General features: G+C 39.4%; 1 protein-coding gene and 1 long non-coding RNA gene across 5 annotated transcripts in view; one reads left to right on the top strand and one right to left on the bottom strand.

The window, feature by feature from the left end:
- The window catches only part of LOC137188333 (spermatogenesis-associated protein 16-like), a 114,938-nt gene extending 109,653 nt beyond the window's left edge, over positions 1-5,285 (bottom strand). For all 4 annotated transcript variants that reach the window (XM_067597956.1, XM_067597955.1, XM_067597957.1 and 1 more), the window contains exons 1-3: positions 5,209-5,285; positions 3,479-4,089; positions 333-478 (exon numbers count right to left, since the gene is read on the bottom strand). In XM_067597956.1, the coding sequence (XP_067454057.1) occupies positions 333-478; positions 3,479-4,036 (704 nt within the window). In that variant the 5' untranslated portion in view covers positions 4,037-4,089; positions 5,209-5,285. The remainder of the gene's footprint in view (positions 1-332; positions 479-3,478; positions 4,090-5,208) is intronic.
- The window catches only part of LOC137188334 (uncharacterized), a 190,655-nt gene that overhangs the window by 33,582 nt on the left and 131,970 nt on the right, over positions 1-25,103 (top strand). The gene's annotated exons all lie outside the window — the stretch shown is intronic.

The following is a 25,103-nucleotide window of genomic DNA, read 5'->3' as shown; positions in this document are numbered from 1 at the left end:
CAGACAAACAAACAGAGGCAAAGACATAACCAGTGCACTTGTGAATTGATGGCAAGAGCAAAACAAAACGAATAAAACAAAAACAAAATTGGATTATAATAGTTGAATGTATTTGTTTGGGAGGATTAATAAGACAAATTACCATCTAGATTTTCATTCTCTTGAGCAACACGGGGAGAATTTGTGTGACAATCAGTGTAACTATTGGAGACCCGTTTTGTCTTTTTCAAAGAGAGTTACAGTCAGCCAGATGTCTTTGACAGGCTAAGCTGTGTGTATGTGTGTGTGTGTGTGTGTGTGTGTGTGTTCAGGGGTACGTTGAGGCTTCTGACCTGTGCGCGTGTTCGAGGGCCAGCTGGGGCTTCTTCATCCTCAGGTAGCAGACCACCAGCCTCGCCTGGATGTAGCTGATCACAAGGTCAATGTCCTCAGAGTCTGCACACTGCATGTCGTTCAACACATGGCCTTTAGAGATGAGCTAGAGCGAGGAAGAGTGCAAAGAAGAACTCACAAGAACTCTAATATAGTAATAATGGGAGGAAAAGTTTGGTGTTAAATATGTTTTAGCAGTAGTGGTATACTTTCAGACATATAAAGCATACCAAATATTTAAGAAAGAGAGATTACAGAAATGGCATCAGGTCGAATGATCAGTTGGACTCAACATACTTTCCTTCAGCCTATTAATGAAGCAGAAACAATGGCTGAGTTTAAACAGTGAGTGACGGTGCAGAATGAGAACAAAAGTCTGGGTTTTAACAAGATAAGCAACATTATAACTGCTTAAAACAGCATTCACTTTAAGCCATCTAAATAAGGGCTGCTGCTATCATCGGTGGTGGCTTTGTCTTGTCTTTTGAAGCCTTAATGGAGCGTGGCCATCAGAATGTCTGACTGATGTCAGCATATGGTGAATTTAAAGACACAGGAGTAAATGTTTCCGTATGAAAGATTTGCCTCACACTGCGTTTTAAAGTGAGACTGTGTATTGTAACTGAATGGTGGCCACAAGAGGCGATTACACAGTAATGGTACTTTCTCAATATACATTCTTGGCTGTACTTGTAGTCTTGCGGTGTTAATCACGGCCAAAGGACAGTCCTGATTCAAAGACCACATTTCGCCAGGAACAGTCTGAAGTGCTCTTGCTCCTGTCATTATATCAGGGATGCTTTGGGAGCCGAGTTGTGTGAATTTGTAGTAAGTGCCTCAGCTTACATTTGGCATCAACCAGCAGCGAAGATGGATGACAGCCAAACCCACAACTATAAGGAGTTCAACCTGAACGTGTGTGTGTGTGTGTGTGTGTGTGTTTTCAGACAATGTAAAGACGACGGCAGCCGAGCCACTGAGGTCAGTCATCGAAATTCATGATGGTTTAACTTTTTCAACTTGCGACCACAACTCACTGTGTGATGACAGCAACCACAGAAACCACTGAGAGGGAATCGCATTTGAGAAACAATACAAGAGCTGATTTTATTGGTGGACTATCAGAGGTGGATCGCAGCAGCCTGTGGTGTAGTGTGCAGGCGGCTGCGATCACAATGGCAACAGCTCGCTGTATGAAACACCTTTAATGCTGGGGACAAGCTACTGAAAATGGCTTCACAGACTGATCCAATTGGACACCACACATACACATCACTTCAATTCCTGCCAGCCTGTTTGCGAGGCAAAAAGATTTGTACTGACAATTGTCTGACTGCCATAAAAGACTGGATGGCTAACAACTTCAACAATTAAACGCAGATAAGACTGAGGTCCTTATCATTGCTTCAGATAGTTGCTCAATGTATTGGGTCCCTTTGTTCAGCAGTCCAATCTAATCTTAGAAATGTTGTCTTGTTTTCACATATAGAGTCCTGCATGGTCAGGCACCTGTGTACATGTTCCATCCTTATATTACCAGTAGGTCACTTAAGTATTCAGACCAGGGCTTACTGGTTGTCCCTCATGCTTGACTGAAAACAAAAGGTGATTGTGCCTTTGAAGTTGTGGCTCTGACACTGTGGAATGCTCTTCCTATAGACATACAATCCATAAGCAGACATACGCAGCTGAAGACTCATTTATTCAAACTGGCCTTTGTCTCGCCTTGTGCTGTCTAGTGTTTGTAATTTTGTGTGTTTTTAATGTTTTCCTGTTGCTTAGACTTGATTGTTTGTTTTCTTTCTTTACTCTTTGTGACTTTGCTCTGTGAAAGGTGCTATACTAAAACTTTTTTGCTTACTTGCAGATGTAGGCTATATACAGTATATGGAATGTGTCTGGCCACTCTTAGCCAGTGGTGAAAGAAGTATTCAGATCATTTACTGAAGTAAAAGTACTTATACAGCAATGTAAAAATAATCCATTACAAGTAAAAGTCCTGCATGAAAAATATGACTTGAGTAAAAGTACTTAAGTATTATGAGCTTGATGTAGTTAAAGTATTGCAGTAAAAGTGTGTTGTGGTTTGGTCCCTCTGACTGATATATTATTATATATGACATCATTAGAGCAGCATGTTACTGTTGTAGCTGCTGGAGGTGGAGCTAGTTTCAACTACTTTATATACAGTTAGCTAGTTTAGTCCAGTGGTTCTCAACCTAGGGGTCGGGCCCCTTCAAAGGGTCAGCAGATAAATCTGAGAGGTAGTGAGATGATTAATGGGAGAGGAAAGAAGAAAAAACAAAGTTCTGATACACAAATCTGTTTTCAGTTTTTGGACTTTTTCTCTAATCTTTGATTTTTGCTGAAATATTGGATCATTTGAACATTTATTGAAATGAAAGCATGTGAAAAGTTTAGAGGGAAAAATCACTATTTGGTGGAGCTGTTAACAACTCATAGACATGTGAAATGTGACCTCGACTACACACTGCTTTTTGTAAGACGTCAAAAGCCAAAAAGGTTGGAAACCACTGGTTTCATCTTTAACAATGTGTTGTATTTTAAAAGCTTGTTATATTATCCATTGAGTCAAATCTTCATCTGAAAAATAATTACAGCTGTCAAATAAATGTAGTGGAGTAGAAAGTACAATATTTCCCTCTGAATGTAGTGGAGTGGAAGTATAAAGTAGCATCACATGGAAATACTCAAGTAAAGTACAAATACCTCAAAATTGTACTGAAGCACAGTATTTGAGTAAATGTACTTAGTTACTTTCCACCACTGCCCCTGGCTCATTACGCCTGCTCAAGTTTGGGCCATAAACCACATCCTCTTGGGTGCAGTCATATTTTGCAGCCATATGTTCTCGTCTGTTTCAGTATGGGGCATAAAACAGCAGATAAGGCACAACAGTTCTCAGCAGCGGGTTAAAGGGGGAAGGGGAGCAATGAGCAGAGAGCAGCAACCAGTAAATTGTGATGTTGCTTTTCTTTCCCCTGGCTAGAGGTGCATGAATAAAAACTCAACAAAAATAACAATAAATCAACAATAATAGTAGTTTTACAGAGGTTTTGGGGAGTGTGTATGGATGTAGCCGTACCTGCAGGGCAGTATTGAGGGAGCCAACAGACAATGTGTATGTCTTTGTGCTGCAGTAGAAGTCGGCGTCTCGCAACAATGCAAACAGCCCTCGGTCAATTGGAGGCAGAAAGCTCAGATTAGGTCCATGCCTTTGATCCCTTGATTTATGGACCTGACTCACTGACAGGGAGGAAGAAAAAGAAGAAGCAGTGTGGGAGGGAAGAGAGGCTGGGAGAGAGTAGGAGGGGTACAAGGACTTGCTGAAGGCAGGTAGCATCTCCATCCCAAAGGCCAAACTGTTTTCCACATTCAGGAGTCTCTTCACGGAGATCCACTGGCAAGGAGGGGAGGTGAGTTTACTCCTGCCGGGAGTGCGCTTATTTTGCTTCCCTCCTTTGTCATCGTCTATAGGCTCTTTCTTTACATCCTTTCTTTCTTGGATGACGTTGGTCCGCTTCTTCAACCTTTTAACCTCTTGTTCTGTGCTGTCAGTCTCAACAGAAGTGGTGGGTGATGCTGGGCAGAACTTGGCCCTTTGATCTGTCTCTGGATCCGCTGTCCTCTTGTGGCGTCTCATTTTTTTGGGCAACTTCTAGGTTGGTATTGTCAGTGCTTCTGTCCTTTATGGAACTAAGGGGGTGGAAGCCATATCATGAAGTCAGATGAAATGAATTGACAACATCATGAATCACTGAATAACCAAGAGGAGTTTCAAGGGCCCTGAAATGCATGCCAAACTTTTATATTTATTTTTTAAATTAGGCTTTGTAAGTACCTATAAACACACTTAGAGCAACATTAGCATTAATTAAGTGTGTTCATGACCATCTGGGGAATGTAAGTCTAATATTCCCTCTTCTTTTAGTTCTGTTTTGATTTCCACTAACTCCTGACAAAATTGTCTGTCTCTTCAGCTGCTAAACGCTCCACTATGTTCACCAGCTAATCACTCACTTTGTCTGTCTGTTGCATTGGTGCTGGGCAGCTAGTGTACAGTGGGTTTATCAGAGCCTTTTCAGAGTTTACTGCTGCGTAAAACAAGGTGAAAGATAGTTTGGAGCCATAAAACCAAAAACTTGCTAAAAGAGGCTAAAAACCTCCTTAGAGCTGAAGGCTTCTACAGAGTTGGTCATAATCCTCTTGGGATTAATCACAACAAGCGACCACTTTCACATTACACATAGTCATTTGATCCATTGTCAATACAAAAATATGGCCAGTGGCATTGTAACACGTGATATTTTGATAAGTCTTGGTAATTATGAAATAACTTAATACGGAATCATTACAATTTCTGCACAGTTAAAAAAGAACATTTTGTTACATTTGGACAACTCATGAAATAATCATAAGATGAGTTTTCTATCAGTTACTACAAGGCCCAAAGTGGGATGATTGAGATGGCTAGATGTGTTTTATAGCTAAATGGATAAACAGATATTAAAGTTAAATACAGTAAAGCACATTAAAAAGCCAGTCAAAGTTGTTCTTGATTCTGTAGTGAACTTTTGTCATCGATCAGCTAGCTATGTCTGAAGTGCTTTTAACAGCAAAAGCATTCCTATAACCTCCATCAGTTTAACTGCAGTTCATCCCCTGAAACGGTTAACTACAGTACTACCCCATTCATTCTGAGTAAACTGACACTACTGTGAATCGTGATTAGTGAAAAAAAAAAGAAAGCATCACCTTTTAGACATTGACACAACACATCACTTTTGTCCTTAAATGATTAGAAAATATTCTCACCTCTGCGTTGCTTTCTTTTCACTTGAGACAATTTTGAAAAATATAATTTGGCTCCAACCTTGTTTATAGAAAAACATTCCAAAGTTCATTGTGTTCTTTTCAATGATGCCTTTGAGTTCTCTTGGAAACAACCAGTTACTTACAGTTTGCATGTCATGTTCAACATATTATATAATGATGCTCCACACATTTATCTTGATCAAGACTTTATTTATTATTTTCTTCTTTGTGAGTATTTTTAGACTCCTACTGTCAAATGTTAAACCATTCACTCATGGTGTTAGTCCACTGAATTCAAAGCCAAACTGGCAGTTACAACAAGTCGTCCAGATTAAACAACAAAATAGGTTGTTGGTCCATTCACTTCAGAATGATACTTGAAAGCGTTTGCTCATCTGACGCCCTTATCGGCAGTAATAGGCAGTTTACAGACATGTAACACATATGTTTAGATTTTGTTAATTTTTTACACAGAACATACAACCAATTTGATAGATGTCTCCTTAGAAACATTTTAATTATCCACAGTCAAATGCCTGCCATGTGAAATAACCTAATCCCAAATGAGAGTGAGAATGGTTTCACCAAGCTTGCCAAGCCCCTGAGGAAAGCTTCCACTGTTAGAGCTGAGGCCTTTTGAGTGGACACAGCATAAAGTACAGAGAAATGTCTGGGAGTATTGTCTAAGTGCATGCATGTACTAAAATTAGTGTATATATTCTGGCTGGACAGGCAGGCAGGTGTTCTTTAAATTAATGGCAGGACTCCAACTTCATATTTGCATGTCTCTGCCACTCTCTTATTTAGTGAGTGAACTCTGGTGTGCTCCACTAATCTTTAATGGCCTAACAGTCTCTGTAATAGCAACAGAGTGGAGATGGCCAGGTGGGACGGCAGCAGCTGCCTGTTTATACAGGACACAGTATAATGAGGCCCACGCAGGCAACCGCAGAGACTGTACACCTCGACAACAGCTTAGCGACAGATGTTGAGCATGCTCTCTGAGGGTAGCCTCAGCCCGCAGGAGTGGGGGGATGGAAGGAATGATGAATGGATGATTGAGACTGAGGTAAGACGAGGCAAGAGAGCCAGACTGTCGTTCTTTGATGTCTGGTTTGGACAGGTGAAGGTGATGGAGGAGAGGCGGGATGGATGACTTTAAGAGTGTGTCAAGGGAGGTGAGGATAGAGACATACAGAATGTATACAAGGTTTGTCAAACTAAAGACCTTATAAGACCTTCCGATATCTGTTAAGATGGATAGTGTAGCTGAAATACACAAAAAAGAAAACAACTTGAGTCAACATTAAGCTGTGTGAGTCTGCATTATTTGATGTATTTCACAATAGAAACAAAAATCACCAATAAACCATTAAACTTTAAATGTGCTGTTTTTCTTGCTTCCAAAGTTAGAATGGCACTATGAATGTGTATAACACACTCAGTTGCCAGTTTGTTAGGTGCACCCACATAAAAATAAAGTCTATAATACAACAGTCCTGCAATAAATCTCCCCTTCATCGAGGTTCTAATGTTTAGTTTTTGTTGAAATGGTTTTAAACTTAATGCTTTATTCAGAGGCTGCAGTTTGTGATGCTGCTGAATTGCATTTGCTTATATTCTGAGGGGTATTTTTACACTCAGTGATGTAAATGGCGTGGATGAAAAATTAGAAACATCTGTTTGTATAACATCATACAATTCAACAGTAACACAAACAACAGCCTCCAAAATGACTATAAAGTTGAATGAACAACTTTAGAAAACAATTTCAACAAGAGCTGAACATGACACCTTACAGTATATAACAGTATGGTGATTTCAGGACAGTTGTATTGACTGTAATTGAGTTTCAGCTTGGTGTATCTAATAAACTGTTTGGGCCCATACAGCATGGCCATTGAGCGGGCTGACTAACTACAGAAGACTCATTGTTATTGGACATGATGCCTAAAATTCTGATCATACAAAGAGTAATTTCCGGGTGTTTGTGATGTTCAAACTGATTTTACAGAAGTTTATTTTGGAATGACTGGGGTTAAAGTTGTTTTTTTTCCAACTAGTGATCTTCACGTGATTCTGCAATACTGAATGTGGCCACTTCACCAAAATTACCTCACGGCCAAGTGCTATTCCTGGAGGCATGCACTGGTTTCTGACACTATGTCTTTTTTCACACTGCCAATGGAAGGTGCCAATATTGGAAATGTTTTAATTGTACACGTAAGTGGCTTTAATTTATAGTTTTCCCCCTGTTGGTTGCCTGGCAACCTCACAGTGACAAGAGGCTGAGAAGTCACTGCTCTTGGCTGTTATTCAACAAGAACAATTCCAGAGTGTAAACCGCACATTGTCTTTTATTTTTAACACTTCTGTTTCTGTACAGATGAAATAAACAAGATGTGTGATTTACTGATCTTTAAAGGTCTTGGTAGGTAGATTTTTTTATCTTTGGACACAGCCAGGCTAGCTATTTCCCCTGGCTTCCAGTCTTTATGCTAAGCTAGGCTAATTGCTTCCTGGCTCCAATTCCATTCTCAACACACAAATGTCCGCAAAAGAAAAAACAACAATAACACACACACACAAAACAAATATGTGTATTTCCCAAAAGATGATAATTGATAGCCTATGATTCAGACTTTCAGGACCTGTACACATTTGGCTGCGAACCATCCCAGTGCCTTCTTGGAGGTCACATTGTGTTGAAGCCAACAGAACCACATCATCTGCAAAAAGCAGAAAAGCAATCCTGACATCCCCAAACCAGACACTCTCTTCCCCCTGACTGCGCCTTGAGATTATGAAAATCACAAACCGAATCGGTGACAAGGGAGAACTCTGGCAGAGCCCAACACCTATTGAGAACAAGTCTGACTTACTGCCAAGAATGTGGAAACAGCTCTCACTGCGGTTATGTAAGGACAAAATGGCTCGCAGCAACGGTCCCAGTACCCCATACTCCCCTAACATTGCTCACAAGGTGCCCTGAAGGATACGGTCGTAAGCCCTCTCCAAGTCCACAAAGCACAAATTACACTGATTTCATAATTCTGAGGTTTTACAGTGATTTTCCTGCATTTCTCAACTAAAGGACACTAGCTAACACAACTCTCAGGCTTTGCAGTGAATCACAGATTAAGATTCCAGATTATCAAGACTCACTCAGTTGAAGCAAAATAACAGCTTGGTTAGTTGGCACAAGTAGCCGTAGCAAAGTAGCAAAACAGCATCTCTTGTTCAATGTGCCATCATGGATGACTCTTACATAAGCTTGATTAGCTAAATTGCATCTTTTAATCTCCTACCAGCCCTCCTCCCTTTTCCTTCTCACTTCCCATTTGTCCGTTCATCAATGCCCATTTCAGTTTGATGACTTGATCATTATCAGTTTTCCAGAAGTGTGAGGTCTAAGCAGAGCTTAGACAAAAATGAAGCTTAGCGAAAGTTTAGTGAGAAGATCTTTTGCATGCTCACTTATAATTTCCTTACTGTCATTCCCCTGGGCTTCAATTAAGACATCAGCTGGTCACATCTAACCAATAGCACGGTGACACACCTTCTATGTCAGCCTATCATATTGCGGCTGTCTTTTTGAATACTTTTTCTCCCTCTCTGCCTTAGTGCTTTCATGGTGCTGTTTTGCACACACCATGGAGGGATTTATGTTGCTGCTGCTCAGGACTGATGTCCCTCGATTCAAAATCTCCCTGTAGAGTCTAAGCGCCAAAGACTTTTCACAACACTTAATCATCAATATCATCTGTATAATAAACAGTTCCCTCTGCTTCATACACTCGTCTCTCTGGATTGAAATGACATTCTTGGTAAATTGTCTTTTCCCCCGGTAGATCTGGTGATGGTTGGAGGACAACGGCCGTAAGAGCCAAAATGTGTATTAAGTCTGTGTTATTTATTATTTATTTAGGCTGTACATATTATTTACCTGTTTACTTGTATGGCGGCAGGAACAGAGACAAAGTGGGTTAGTGGGGCCCCAATATTTTCTGTCCGTCATGTCATATCACATCAGGTACAATAGTCGTGTTTAACTACTCCAGTGCCACAACTGCTTGTCAGTCTTTTTTGTTTTCATTAATAAACACCATAAAACGTTATCTGGACTTCAGTATGGATTCGTGTGAACACATCATAGTTACAAGCCTACCTAGCCTCTCAGCAGCTTTTTCATTGATAGTAGTCGCTACAATGGCTAATGTTGAGCCTAAAAGCCTGCTGTTGTATGAATCATTTTCTAGTGCTTTTGGTGTTGATATATAGTTCCCTCAGTGGCAGTCACTTGGAAATAGCAATATTTGTCATTGCCTTTGAGTGTGTGTGTTTGAAGGTAGTGTGTATTTTGAGGGTGAGAGATTGTGTGTGTCTGCTGTCTTTCTTAAGACTGTTGAGTGACAGCCTTTTTGCTGACAATAGTTTGCCAGAGACAGAAAAGGGAGAGAGAGACGGAGACGCAAGCAAAGAGAGAGGAGTAAAGAAGCACACAAAGATAGTTACCATTTCCAGCATGTGGCAAGTGATTTTCTTTTGCATTTACTCCAATTTTCTCCAATTTTCTTCCCATTTTGCTCAGTGCTATTTCCAACCATATGCCACAGTCCAGCAGATTAGCTGGTTTGGTTTTATTTTTGTCCAGACAACATCAGTTTCAGTCGACACAGAAACTGCTGGTAGCGGACGCTAGGAGGTCGGGGTGGAACGTTTTGTGAAATGTTGCGGTTTAGGGTTGAAGAGTAAACTTAAAGTTGACCACAACATTTACTAAACTTAACCACGTACTGTGAGTGCCATAACAAAACCACAGAAATATTTAATCATGCTTGAGCTGCCAAAATATAGTAGGAAAACAAATTCAATAATTAGCAGATATGTTAATTATCAACATTTGGGGACTTAGCAGATATGTCTATTAAACAAACAACCTGTGCGACATTACGTTTCTTTTACATACAGTAGTATAAAGTATCAGTAGTATCTCAAACTAGTAGTATACAAATACAATATGAAGGAGACAGGGTTGGATGATCAAAGAAACATGCTGACCTAAGAGTTTATTTCTGTAAGCTGACTTGACCACAGCTGCTCTCTCTGGGAAGCCGACAGCAAACTCAAACTTTAGTTTTAACGTTATCAGATGAAGAGAAATCCTTACCCTTCCCTGGTCCTACTAACGTCTTTGTCCGCCTTCATGGCAGAGTTTACAGCTCTGATCGGCCTGATCTCCGGCTGTGCAGCCTTCAGCCGCAGTGAAGAGTTGCGTTTCTCCAAAAGTTGACTGGTTCAACTTTCCAGCTGCAGTCCAGTGCAAAATGCCCGCAGCCGAAATGCACTACCCCCATTCAAATGAATGGGAGAACTGGCGTTTTCGCCGCACCATCTGATTTGGTCTGAATACAGCCTAAGACACCTGAATAACAACGCTGTGCAAACTTTACCTAAACCATGCATGCAGATTCTGCAGTCAGTGATTGTTCATACCCACATAATTTCATTTTAAAATTATTCTCAAAAACCCAAAGACTGAGCAAAGAGAGCTTTAAGGGTGCTGGTAAGTTGCATCTTTCACCCAAACATACAGACATGTAAACATAAGAGTAGCTTCAATAAAAGGTGGGAACAGAAGATACTAAATACTGTCAAAAAGTATGGATGTTGACAAATAAGATTATTTTAATAAGTTAAAATAGCATGTGAAACATGTTACGGGGACATGATGTGAGCTGTTTTTGATATTTTAAACAATATCTGGTAAGGAGATTGTATCCGGTTGCATCAACTCACCCTTTCTTCGATATGCAATAAAACACAGAAATCTTTGGATGGAAGCAGTTTGTGCTAGAGAGACCGTCAGCGTGTTAGTGTGGATGGGTGAATGTGTGCATGTGTGTGCATGTATAACTGAGTGAAAGCTGTATTTAGTAGCACAAAACACAGGAAGCCCGGCTGCCTTCATGCAGGCAGGAACAGAAAGACGAGCAACGAAGGAGAGAGTGAGAAAGTGTGAAGGCGCGGAGGGAAGAAGAAGGCAGACGACGAGGAGTCAAAGAAGTTGAATTCGCAGCATGGTAGAGAAAAAGAGAGGAATAGAAAGTGAGAGAGCTAGTGGCAGGGCAGCGGACGATGGTAGTAGGCGGAAACACTCACACAGCTCTTTGTTGTTTCTCTGTTGCATATAAATAGCTGTTTGTATTTGTTTCATACATTCGGTTTGCCTCTTGTTTTAGCCGCAGGGTAGGTGGGTAGTACTGGCAGTAGCTCTGAAAACGTGTGTGTGTGTGTGTGTTGTTTTCCTTTTTGTGCAAACCAATTTAATTTTCAGATGTCAGAAGCAAATTCATCTTGGCCAGTACATCCTAAAGGGGAAGTACAGGACTTGGATTTAAGTGAGGTTTACCATTAACCCAGGTAGCCAAAATAGCTCGGCCCAACAGACCCAAGCCAGACTCATTATAGGGGTACTTCAGAAAGTACTGAAAGATCAAAGAAGATGAACTGAACTTCAGCAAAGTCTGAGGGCTCACATTTAAAGGACTGGTCTGTTTAAAAACAACAGTCAGGTGTCCATATGAACAGTGTAAGAGGTTTTCCTCACTGTAATCATTTCTCCTGTTCATACTGAATATGAAAAGGTCCTTCAAATGTGCTTTCAATGTAAGTGATGGGTGGTGCCCACACAGTTATTTAGTGCAAAATTGACCCAGAATCCGAATGTGAATAGAGTTAAGTTGCAGATTTTGTTATCAGTTTTCTCAATAGCGCAACCTTAAGCGTCCACAGGTAGCAGAACTTTAAGTGTGGTGATTGGATGTTTCTTGCTGACATGCGCTCCTGAGGGGTCACAAGATAATGAAAGATGCCCTGTGGAGTTTTCTTGTAAACAAAAATAAACAAATCTAAAGTTCTGTTTGCATTCAGTGCTACTCATCAACATGTATTGTGTGTATCCTCAAGGTCTCACAAAAGTGTTGAATGCATTTCCTTCCTCATAAAATATTTGGAAACAATTTTTTAAAGTAATTTCCTGCATTGTTTATATGCATATTTACTAGCTTGCATTCATCTTCATCACTGCCTTTATTGGAGCATTTTGTTTCTTGGTGTGTGAAAGTGCTCCAGCTGTGACCAAACATCACCAGTGTAGAAAATGATTGGGCTGTTTTAATTCAGAGCCCTCAGAATACTTCCTCACACTTTGCAGCTCCACTGGTAAATACCCAGTTTGTAGTCTCCAAGCTGAAACCCAGATATCATTATTCTGATGATATCATCATGGGTTATTTTATCAGACTTCGGAAAGCTCCTCCAGAGCCGGAGAAGACTCGAATAGTACTAAAAATGACAATTTAACTGATCTCAGGGTGTGAACTTTGTGGAGTTTGCCTTTAATGACACACCAAAATCACCCATGTGACATGCCAAGTTCATGCTATGTCAGATTTATCAGAATTATGAGTTTCACAATCTTCACATGACCAACTCAGTAACTCAGTACAACGATATTAATAATGTGATCTTGCAAGGGGAATCTGTCCCATTGCTACCGTCCATCCCATATGTATATCCCATGAGTGCAGTATACGTACAGGGTGATGAAAGTAAGAGGGTTGAAACAGGCCAAAGCTGGCCCATCTCCCATCATCCCAAATTGATTCAAGCCTGCTCCCCTAAATCCTAGCCAAATCTAGCAGCCATACATGGTCCAGTGCTGGCTCACATTTAGTTCTCTGGTGCCAGAACACAGCTGACTGTGCTGGAACTCAGCCACAATTAGACCAACCAGGCCAGCTGGGAAGGTTCAGGGGTTCAAGGCAAATATTATATACTCGGAGAAACAAAAAGAGGCGTTTAATGATGCTTTCCTTGAAATGCTTATCTTGTCTGTATACGGTTATTATTTGTTAGTCGCTCTGGTTAATTCTCCAGGAGGAGTTCATTGAAATGCAATGTCTGTAAATGGCAAACACTGCGCAAAAATTGCACAGTAAATTCAAAAGGGCTGACTTCCTGTTGGACTTAGGATACAGATCAGATTTAAAGTTGGGGGCTTTGACTTTGAAAATTGTTAGGGGGCGCTATTAAGCCAACTTGCCACGCCCAAGCCCAAGACCCAAATCAGACATTAATTTTGGCCTTTTCTGATGTATGTGCAAAGTTTTGTGAGTTTTTGAGCACAGCTCAAATATAGCACCTTTCAAAACAAAGTTACAAAGTGCTTTACATGGTTGAACCAGGATTAGAACGTTTCAGGACTGACGCAAATAAAATCTGGCAATTATCATAATACAAAAATGAAATGAAACAATAAAGATAAAAAAGAAAAAAAAGAGAACAACAGTAATAATAAATCAGGTACAACATGTTGGAAATAAAACGCTGTGCTAGTATCAATAAAAGGCTTTTTTTTAAAGATATGTTTTGAGCTAGCTTCACAGAGATCAACACTATCAAGAATAAAACCAGAGGACAGAACAATGTCCAGGGTGTGTCCCTTTAAGTGAGTGGGACCCTCAACTGACTGAGAGAGATTAAAAGAGTGCACAATGTCTATAAAATCCATAGTGAAAGAGGAGTCAGGGGGCAGCATACATGTATGTTTAAATCATCTAAAATCAAGACTGTCAAAGCGAGTCATAATAAAAACTAAAAGATCAGAGAATTCCTGAATGAAACCAGAGTTAGATTTGGGGTCTGTAGATTAAAACACAGAGTAGTGGGGTCTCGTCATTTATCATAAAACCAAGTGATTAAAATGAGGAAAGGTTTCCAAGTGAGTAAGGCGAAAACTTTTCTCTGTGAATCACAGTGAGTCCACCTCCATGACCTGAAATCCTAAGAAAATAATTAAAACCAGGAGGACAAGCTGCATTCAGTGCAACACAGTCACCTGGACTTCAAGCTATAATATGTAATTATTCCACATTAAAATACCTTAAAATGACTGGACCTGTTTTATATTTTGTTTATATCCCAAATGTTTCCAACAATATTCAAACCCAGAGAAATCCGTAAGTTTAATCAAGGTAATGGACCGTTTCATTTGGTCTCCTCTAAATGGTGTCATACCCCCTCTACCAAAGAGTATACACACACAAGATGCATGCTTTGGCATTGCGGTTGTCCACCACAGTGGCGTCTCCCAAAGAGTATATGCATATAAGATAATACATCGGCGTTGTGGTTGCCCACCAGAAACTATCAATGATTGACTTTTATTCTGTTTTAAGCCATATTTTTACAATAAACCTTTTAGATCTTGATCCTTTTTAACTATATCTTGTAACGGGATGAAGAATTTGGTCATTGGACTTCTGGATCTTAAGTTATCAGAGAAACAAGCTGAGCAAACATCAACAGTAGCTCAGCTAACAGCCCCTACTGAACGTCCTGTGCCTGCCAAACAGCGTCAGAGAAACACTTATTTTTTGCGTGAAACTGCTTTATTCAGTGTTTTTACCTGTTTTAATGACTGGGTCTGTTTGTTCTGGAGAGGAGGAGACCTCTGAGGGTAATTCAGCTCCTGGTAAAAACATCCTGAACGACTGGCTAAAACATTTAGTTTTAGGGAAATGGCAAAACTCAGTAAAAGACACAGAGATGGGAATAATAATTTTTGTTTTCTTTATTAGAATTTATTTATGGGGAGGCCAGGCTTCCTTTAGGCCTCTGAGAGAAACCACCAGTGAAGAGGACAAGCCAAGAGTCCAGGGAGTACAGATGGCTGAAAATCTCTGAACTGGCGGAGATACAGTATGAGACCAGAGAAAACGATACTACATTTCAGCACCACTAAAGACTGAGCAATTGAGTTGAATTGTTCTTTTACTAACTCAGTTCCTTCTCAAACTGAAACATCGTTGATGCCAGCATGAATAACAGTATTCACAGTGGGATATCTTTTTGAATAGAGGTGGTAGTTTCCCATCGATGTCGGCCAGGTTAGCTCCCAGGAAACACTTGACAGCCACCTGGCTGGAGCGGACCGTGGAGTCCCCTACGATGAGGGTGGAATGTCCAGTGTGAGCAGGTAAATCAGCCACGGGTGGAGGCGAAGCAGCAGTAATGTTCCGCCTGGTACTGTCTTGGCAGCTGCCAGTGGGTCTGTTCCGGCTCCAGGGACAGAGCCCGATGGCTGGTCGGGATCGACATTAACCAGAGGGAGGAAGCGATTAGAGATGGTGAGCTGCTCAGGCTTGTTTTTGGGGCAACAGAGGCAGAAAAACAGATGTGAAGAGATAGATGTGAATAACTCTATTTCTGACTCCATCTCTCTTGTTTTGGATTATGTGAGAGTAAATCATTGGTGCTTTAACAAGGAGATTTGTCTGTGTAGCGGAGATAGTTAATATTTTAGTCACTTTGGAAGGGGAGAGAGTGAGAGGAATACAGGCAAAGATAGAGAGAGAGTTCTCATTGCCAAGAGAGTGTTGTTGTTATAGCTAAGTAGCATACTTGACATTACATAAAAAGTAGCACTTTAGAGAGCTGAAGGCTTTTTATTTTCACTACATCTCTCTTCGCCTATCGCTCCATCAGCAGTAATGAGAAGCACAGATCCATGTGCAATCCATATGTCATTCATCAGGAGAATAAGAGACAAAGATGGATAGAGAAAGAAAGAGAGAGGGTGAATGAGAAAAACACCCATGTATGCTTTTACATTGTGTAACCAATTTCTAGAAATCGGCTGGCGTGTAGCCTCTTACACCGACTCCTTTGCGTTTGATTGGTGTTTTGCACAAACTAAAATGTGTTGCTGCCAAGTTGATGCTGTCAATTATAAGCTTGGCTTGCGATTCAGCTCAGTAACATTAAATACAGTTGCTCAAATAGGCCCACAGCAATTTGAAGGAATGTTCACTCACAAATGTTTGTTTTGTCACCATATCAGTTGCTAAAGGTGCTCAGTACACTAACAGACAAATCTTTTATAGCGCATCCTCAGACTGAACCCGGATTTAATGAGTCACCTGCATCAGTTCACTGAACGAATCGGCTTGAGTGAAGCTTCCCCCAGAAGGTTTAGTAAACTCCAAAAAATAGAAAAAATATCTTGAGAAAAGGCTCTTTCCATATTAACAATTAAAAATTACCCATTTCAACCAACTAAAAAACCACTTACTTCCTTCCATGTCAGCTTTCATGGAAGATGCTATTTCAAAGTGGCTCCAGTACCAGTATCACCCCCCAGATAAACTGGATAACATGTTACAACAAACAATATGATTCAATTGTAATATTTTAATAGATGATAACCCCTATGTAAACAAACAATTACTGAATAAAAACATTATATTTACAAATGATTTAATAGATAGCAATAGCAAAATTATGACTTTCCATAGAATTTCACAAGTATACTGTCCAGTACGTATACCACTAGAATATAATAAAATTGTTGCATCAATATCTAACGTCTAGAAAAATACTATAGCTAAAAAACCAAGACAACAACTGGTATGCTGCTCATATGGTAGAAACCTATCATGGGTGAATGGAAATAAAATTAAGAATGTATAAATATAACATAGTCAACGACAAGATAGTTATAAATCCAATAAATACCTTAAACAAGTGGGAAGACTCAATTGATAAAATAAATCCATGGAAAGATCAATATCAATAATTCAACCCTAGATGTTTGTGACGACCCTTCCCACTCTGCTTGTGGCTCCTTGTGTGTGTTTTTCTGTTCCTGTGTAGGAGGCAGTCAGAGTGGCAGAGGTATGTCAGGAGGATGAGCCACACCTGAATCAACTCATTCTGATTGTTATATAAGAGGGCTGGATATGTCAGTCCGCTCTCTCTCTCTCTCTCTCTGACACATTGCCACTCTGTCCCTGCTTTGGTTCAGTTATGCTGTTTTAGTTTATCTTTATGTTTTGTTTTGCACTGTACAACATCCACACACACACACATCCTCCATTCATGCACATCCCACACCAATTACTACTGATTTCCACCCTCCATATTGTGAATATTGAGTTAGCCTTTAAATTTGGTCTAATTTGATTAATTTGTGTTAATAAACTTATCCTCTGTTAAAACTAAGCATGGTGTATCAGTATAAATACGTATAATACAATTACAGATAATATATTCATTTTTACCCACCAAAAAGAAGCTGTTTATTTGGGGCCTAGATCAAACTTTCTTGTGTAGGTTTTGCAATGATGATGAGGAATCAATCTTGCATTTGATGTGATATTGTCCTATTGTTGCTTTATTTTGGGAACAAGTCCAAAAGTGGATACTGAACTATAATAAAAAAACTTAACTGTCAATTTACAATATGTTATTTTAGGAGACTTAAGTAGCAGTAAATCAGATATCAGTAACACTGTAATCCTGTTTGGAAAAGGATTCATAGTATACCAGATTACAAAACCTTAAAAAAATCTTAAAATCTTAAAATATACTGGATGATAGAAAGATAAACATCTAAAAGAAATCTACAAAATATGAAACTCCTAAAGGGATGGCAACAACCCCCTCAACCACTTTGCTTGTAGCAAGCAATGGTGGATCCTGCTCTTGCTGCCTGGATGGTCTGCACCACTTGTGCAGACAGTCCAGCTCGCATCAGCCCGTCCCTTGTTTTAATCTTGGCAGCCAGAGAGAAGCCATGTCACTAGAATTCCTGCAAAAATTCTTGTGTGTTCCAGTACCAAAACAGAAATGGGTTCATCAGTGACTCAGAATCCTTCAACAGTACACACTTTATTTTTTTTTTTCCCATGACTGGTACAAACTCAGTTGATTTGATCAATCATCAAACAAAAATCATATTTATATAAAAAAGGTGTGTAGATGTGTCTATGTGAATCTACAAAAACAAACCAGCATAACCAGTCATTACAGCATCACATGAACTGCTTGCAATCTCACCTCATCTCAATACAGTTACAATTTCAAAGTAATAATAATAAGTTTATTTAGAATGGCACCTTTCACAGAAATGAAATTTCAAAGTGCTTCACAGGAATAGAAGTTAAAAATAAGACCATAAAAACATACATACAATAAAAAACATATGCCACAAGTTAAAATTAACATAAAAAACAAAACACAGGCAGCAGGGTACCTCAAGAAGAAGCACATGAACAAATGATCATTACACATCACACACAATTCAAGATGACATAAAAGCCAATTTAAAGATGGGTCTTCAATTGTTTTTTCAAAGCTTCTATAGAGACTGCTGACCGGATATGTACAGGAAGAGAGCTCCATAGTGTTGGAGCCACAATTGCAAAGGCACGATCTCCTTTAGTTTTGAGCCGAGAGTGAGGGACAGCCAGTAGGTAGAAGCAATAATGAGAACCTCTGTCTTGTCAGTATTAGCTGTAGGAAGTTGTTTGACACCCAGTCCTGACAGTTGTGGAGCACAGACAGTTTATCAGGGTTATTAGGCTTAAAAGATACGTAGAGCTGAATACCATCAACGTAACAGTGATAGGAAACATCACTAAATTTGCTGATAACCTGACATAGGGGGAGCATATATAAAGCAAAGAGAATAGGACCCAAAACGGAACCTTGCGGCACACCACAGGAAAGGGAAGCAGTTTCAGACGTGTAGGGACCAAGAGACACAGAAAAACTCCTGTCTGAGAGGTAGGAGGAGAACCAGTCCAGGGCACTCCCTGAGACACCCACACATTGCCTGAGCCTTTCAATCATTAGTCTGTGATCCAAAGTGTCAAAAGCTGTGCTAAGATCCAGCAGCACTAAAATGGAGCACTCACCCACATCAGAAGACATCATTATGTCGTTGGAAACTCTGAGAAGAGCAGTTTTGGTGGAATGCATCTGACGGAAACCTGAATGGAATTTATCAAAAATGTGTGCAGTCAAGACAGCAGTGAGCTGTTTGGCAACAACTTTCTCTAAAATTTTAGAAATGTAAGGCAGCTTGGATATAGGCCTGTAGTTATTGGGACTGTATGGATCAAGGTTCGTTATTTTCAGGAGGGGCTGAACAACTGCATGTCTGAAGTAAGCTGGGACACAACCAGATTGCAGAGAGCTGTTTATAATAGAAACCAGGCATGGCCCAGTACACTCAAGCGCATTTTTGAGCATGGAAGTGGTTAAAATCTCAACAGGAGAGGAGGAGGATCTCATACTACCCACCAGATCAGTGAGGTCTTGCATGGAAATAGGAAAAAGACTGGAGTGGAGAGGGGAATAAATGAGGGGATAATGCCAGCTGTGACATCTCCAATCTTACCACCAAAGAAGGAAAGAAAATTGCTGCAGTCCTTATTTGACCAGACGGGCACATCTGGAGGTGCTGGAGTGACAATGCTGTTAATAGTGTCAAACAGGACTTTGGGGTTGCGTTTACCAGTGGAGATAAGGTTGGAAAAATAAGAAGCGAAGTGTGCATTTATACTGAATACATAAATATTACGTGTTAGAATCCATGTTCAGTGTTGTGTGCTGTTTTTTCTATGTCGCAGTTGTAATAATTCTATGGATTCAAATGTGAGAAAAGAAAGAAAGATCAATCTATGATGACCTCTATGTACCTTGTACTTACAAATAAAAAGTGGATTTTTCCAGATTACCTGGTACTTTTTTGTATTTAATATCCATGTTTGGAATAAATAGAATGTAATATCTGTTTTAACTTTGATGTATAATTGAGAAATCCATATAAGGCAGCGACTATGGTGTCAACATAATGTGTGAGTCAAACTTTTTCTTCTGTGTCAACAAAAGAGCAGCGTTTGGAAGAAGATGATGCATAAACGTAGTTATTAATTCTCACATGAAAGAAATGAGCCATTTGTGTTCTTTCAGGAAATATTACGTGGTTGGGAGTGCACCTCCACATTGACCTCACATATTGAACAAGTGTACTGCGTTGTATGAAGAGAGGTCATCAATATGCAAATTATTTATAGAGTACCGTCTTTTTCAGGCTTTTTTCAGTCAGAAGCAAAATTGTAAGGAACATGCAAACAATAGTGTGTCTGGTTAACTAGCTTACTTCACACAATAGGAAACCAGCATTACTTTCACAGCCAATAAGGAGCATATCATTAACTAAGTACACTATTTTGTAGGGTTACAGTTTACATTAGAAAAAGCCCTGTTCAGGACTGGAACATTCACTGCATGGGAGATGGTCCTGAAGGCTACTATATCAGAGTTTAAGTATATGCTAGCAGCTCTGCTATGCTCTTTTTTGGGAAGTTTACATAACTCCAGCTAAATATGTTTCCACAGATAGTGTATTAAATTTGTCCAACTCATCAGTATGTCCTCAAAAAGTGTAAAAGTGAAACATTCTGTCTGAAAATACAAATAATAAAGCATAAATCTAACCTCTGCTGCTTGTCGAGGTATGTTCTTCAATATTAAGCACACGTTTACCATACCATACCATTAAAAAAAAAAAAAAAAAAATCTTACTGTGTTATGCTAATCCTAACTAGCTCTACCCTACAATACAAGAACAATGTTGTGCGTTATTTAAGTTTTCTACAGGGACTACCAACTGGTAAGACAACTTGTGTGAGGATGCCCTTTTTTCCATGGGAAATATGTAGCTTCAGTCTTATACTTTTATCATAAATGTAGGCATCATGTGCATATTTAAGACTCTTTTACATAGTTCTCATTTTAAAACAAGTCAGCTGAAGATAGTTTTCAACAAACTCACTGAACTCAGGTCAATGCAAGCTAGCTGTAATTATTTGTCAGCTACAGCTGTCTTTGGCTGTGGGAGGTGCCTGAGGTGTTACAGCATCTGGTGGTCTAGCCATGCTCATTCTGTTTGTACCGTTTAGATGTGTTAAACGCACCTGCTGGGACATGGCTATCTCTCCTTTGCTCCTGCCTTGTTCTGTGGCCCAAGGGGCCTTTCATGTGAGCTCCTGGAGGCATGTAGTGCAGTAGTCTGATGTGTGTCAAGCTGAAATGGTCTTCAGGCAGCTAACTCTACTGTTTGCTGCCAGGCTTGCTTGATTGAGTGTATTGACCTGTTCACCACTATCTCCATTCAGAGGTTCAGGAAAACACTGTCAGTGCTTTTTATTGTGTCCTGTATTTGGTGGAAATGTGTGTTAATGAATGCAGGCTATAGATCTCCTCCTGAGACTGTTTGTCTCTGTTGTTCAGCATTTTGGTTTGTTGATCGTCACTATTGGCCTGCCATTAATGTTTTTAGTATGCTAGAGTGAGCCAACTGGGTATCTTGTTGAGTAATAATGTTCTCATTGCTTTCCTTATGGAGCTGAGTCGCCATAACCAATCAATTACTACAAAGAAAAATAATCTCACTGCTTAGTGAGTAATTTGGCCTGTTTTCTTCATAACTTTCTGTTGTCGCTTAGTCAACACTGCACTGTTCAGTACAGCATCTGCATCACAGACTGGTCGTCAATAATCACTGATATACCCAACACATAATGATTACAAATAGGCGCACAAAATAATATGAAAGCAGCTCATAGCTGTAACACATAAAAACACATGCACATGGATAAATGAAATGCCTCACTGACAGAATATAACGTCACACAGAGTAATCAGCAAATAAATGAACACTGTCTGAGTTAATTTCAACACTTTAAAATGGGTCCACAGCAGACTGTTAATTTAAGTCTTTCTAAAGTGTTGGTATCTAAACACTGTATTAGAGTAATTCAGGACTCTTTGTATAGTTAGAATTTAACACTCCTCAACACTGACCAGTGTTAGCTTCTTTCAGAGTTAGACATGAACTCACAGTGTCATGACAGGATGTGATGTTATGTAAAGCAAGCTCACTGTAAAGATACTAAATTATACCAGATTTGTCGAAAAGAAAATGTCTGGGGAAAAAAGCTTACATCTAACTTACTCACTTTTCTCTGAAAGTAACAAATGACTTAATCTCCACAGCCACAAAGGGAATTGAGTATACCTGAGTGGGTGTTTTCTCTGTCTAAATGAAAGGAATCTTGCATAACACTCTGGCAGCAGGTAAACCACTGCTGCAACACGTAGCTGCACTCACCTCAGCTTCCATGTAATTGTACTTGAACTGAATTTGTTTGCATTTACATTTTCTTGTGTTTTTCAGTGACCAAACATGGCTTAAACCACAGGTCAGACAGTAATTTTAGAAATCCTGCTGCAGGGAACTCAGTCCTCCCTGTTGCTGCATCCTGTATGTGTCTGTCTGCGTGACTGTATGTGTGTGGCTCTCTCCTCCCAAGCAACACCTACAGTACTGTCTAGTTTGTCGAATGTCATCTATGAATGCCACTGCAGGTTAAATCCCATCACCAACACATTGCTGCTCCTGGCATAGTTATCCTGGAGACTTGTGTGTGGTAGCTACATCACAGATTATTATCCGGAACGTTTGAGATTGAAAGTATTCTACAGTCTACCCAAAATAAAGCCATCTGTGGCACAACACATTTTTCCCAAAGAATCCACAAAATCATAAAAAATAAAAATCCATCATGAAATGTTAAATGGGTTGAGAAACAGAGCTGCTATCATTACAGATATTGTTAAAGATATGTACGGTTTGACAAGATGTAATAGATTTCAGCCTGTTTTCAGTCTGTTTAGCTCACAGGCTCAGAATTTCTTTTATAGGTTTGTTTGTACAGACTTCCAGTTGGGACAACAGAAAGTCCCAATTTACTCTGTAAATGGTTCCTAGCAATCACGTTAGCCAAAAAAACATTCTACCGTTACCACCCAGAAAGTACGCAGATAAAAGGAAATTCAGTGACAGAAATGTATAGACACTGAGATAGCCACCTTAAAATACAAGTTGTCTGTGAAAACTGTCAAGTGTCAATCATCTACAGCTTTTTGACAATTAAATTTTAGATATACCTTAATTTGTTCGTTTTTTGGCCACATGGGGGCAGTGCAAGAAGCTTCAAACACAACACATGCATATTATCAATTTTGTAGTTGATTTGGCTAACATCTTAGCAAACTGTTATTTACACAACAATCAGACACAGAGAAAAATGCACTCATTCTGAGTTGTGTTCCTGTCCACCTGATGAATGCAGGTACAATATTCACTTCAGCTCTCTTTTGGTCTTCACCGACTCCTGAGAAACATACCTGTATGTATGTTGGAGCTGTTAGTTCCAGCTGCTAAATGTTCCACCTTGTTCAGCAGTTAGTCTCTAACCTCGTCTGTGGAGGGGGCATGTGTTTTGTATGTGTTTTTGTTTGTTCACTTAAAAAAGCAATGAACATAGTTTATCATCAAAATCATCAAAATGCTACCGTTGTCAGCGCAGTGAAGCCTGACCAGAGTGACTTGGAAGGTGCTATTATTATTATTATCTTATTTACAAGTGCCACCATGATACATGTGTAACTCAAAAAGTGTAAAAACTAGAGATAACTTAACTGAAGAGTTGTTCTTCTTCTGGCAGTCGTGATACAGCGATGGCTTCTTCTTCTTCTGTCAGTTTTATGGCGGATGGTAACCAGAGTTAAGGGTTATTACTACTATATTGAAGTGTGGACCTTCTTCTTATTTGTGTTTATTGGCGGATCGCAAAACAACTCTCATCTGGAAAAATGTGCGTAATAAAAAATGTATGAGGTAAAAGGTTACTTTTATCATTAAATACACGCGGAACAATCAAAACTTCAAAATACTATCTTACATACACAAACCACACAAAATTAAACAAATATGAATCAAAAGTAAATGAAACTCAATACCATTCCTCCCATACTTGCTTTATCCCATGACATCATCGATGATGTCAGCAAAGGCATAAATGCAGGAAGTGTTGGGTTGCTACGATCTCTAACACCTTGAAAGCATGGTGGTATGGTAATTAAGAACAATTAAGTGGAGAAACTCAGTTAAGTACTGTCTGAGTTCAGTTATTGTTCAATATACAGTTAGTGCTGATTTTTGATTTAATCAGAAAATGCCAGCTGTAACAAAAGATAATAATACTAAACACAACCAAACCCAGGATAGTATGTGTTTGAAATGCTAATGTTTGCTAAAACAAACAATTAGCAAGCATGGTTAAGAGAATTGTAAAGTGTAAATGGTGTAATTAGGGACAAATGGAGTGTTCTCAACCACTTTGTTACAGCATGCTGTTGTTAGCTGTAGCTTTTAGTTCATTACATTTATTTAAGAAAAGTGATTAGTAATGGGAAATTAAGCTTTCTAAAACAGCAGTTGTAAATACATTCACTGAGCTCTTTATTAGGAACACCTGTACAACAGCTCTGCCATTTATGAAGCTTATACGTTTTTGGTTTATTTTTTCCCCTTTCATTTTTTTTGTTATTGGGGTTGTACTGGGTGATGGTAGTGTACTGGAGCGCATTATGTCAAGATGAGAACAACATCAACATGGCAAAATACAGTAAAGTATATCAATATTTTTACAACCAGGTTAAATGGACAGGTAATATGGGGAAAGGAGGAGCTGTGAAAGAACAAATAAAGAAAAATTCCAGAAGTATAACTGATGTGTTCAGAGACCAGATCTGTCTGGGAAACTACACGCCAGCAGGGCCTGCAAAACATAAACTTCTGCAAATCCTACTGAGAAAAAACCATCAATAACTCATGTCAATTACTTTAACTGTCATTTGGCATAATTAATAGTCAGAACTCATTCATGCCATTAGGGAGTGTGTGAGCCCTCATCTGGTTTGTTGATTGGGATAAATCTATTAAATCTGCTGTTACTCACATAACTTGCCTTATTTTTTGTTTTATAGATGATGTATGAATGGATGTAGTGGGATTGTTAACATTAGCTGTGATTTCTGCTAATTGTAGGCATTTAAAGTGAAACAACTGAGGAGTGGAGCACAGCTCACATTGGTGTTAAACATTCACTAAACCTGTGTGTGTGTGTGAAAAA

The sequence above is a fragment of the Thunnus thynnus genome, chromosome 8 (genome assembly GCF_963924715.1).
Source record: "Thunnus thynnus chromosome 8, fThuThy2.1, whole genome shotgun sequence".
NCBI classification, from domain to species: domain Eukaryota; kingdom Metazoa; phylum Chordata; class Actinopteri; order Scombriformes; family Scombridae; genus Thunnus; species Thunnus thynnus.
The sequence above is the reverse complement of the archived record's forward strand: the minus strand, read 5'-3'. Positions and strand labels throughout refer to the sequence as shown.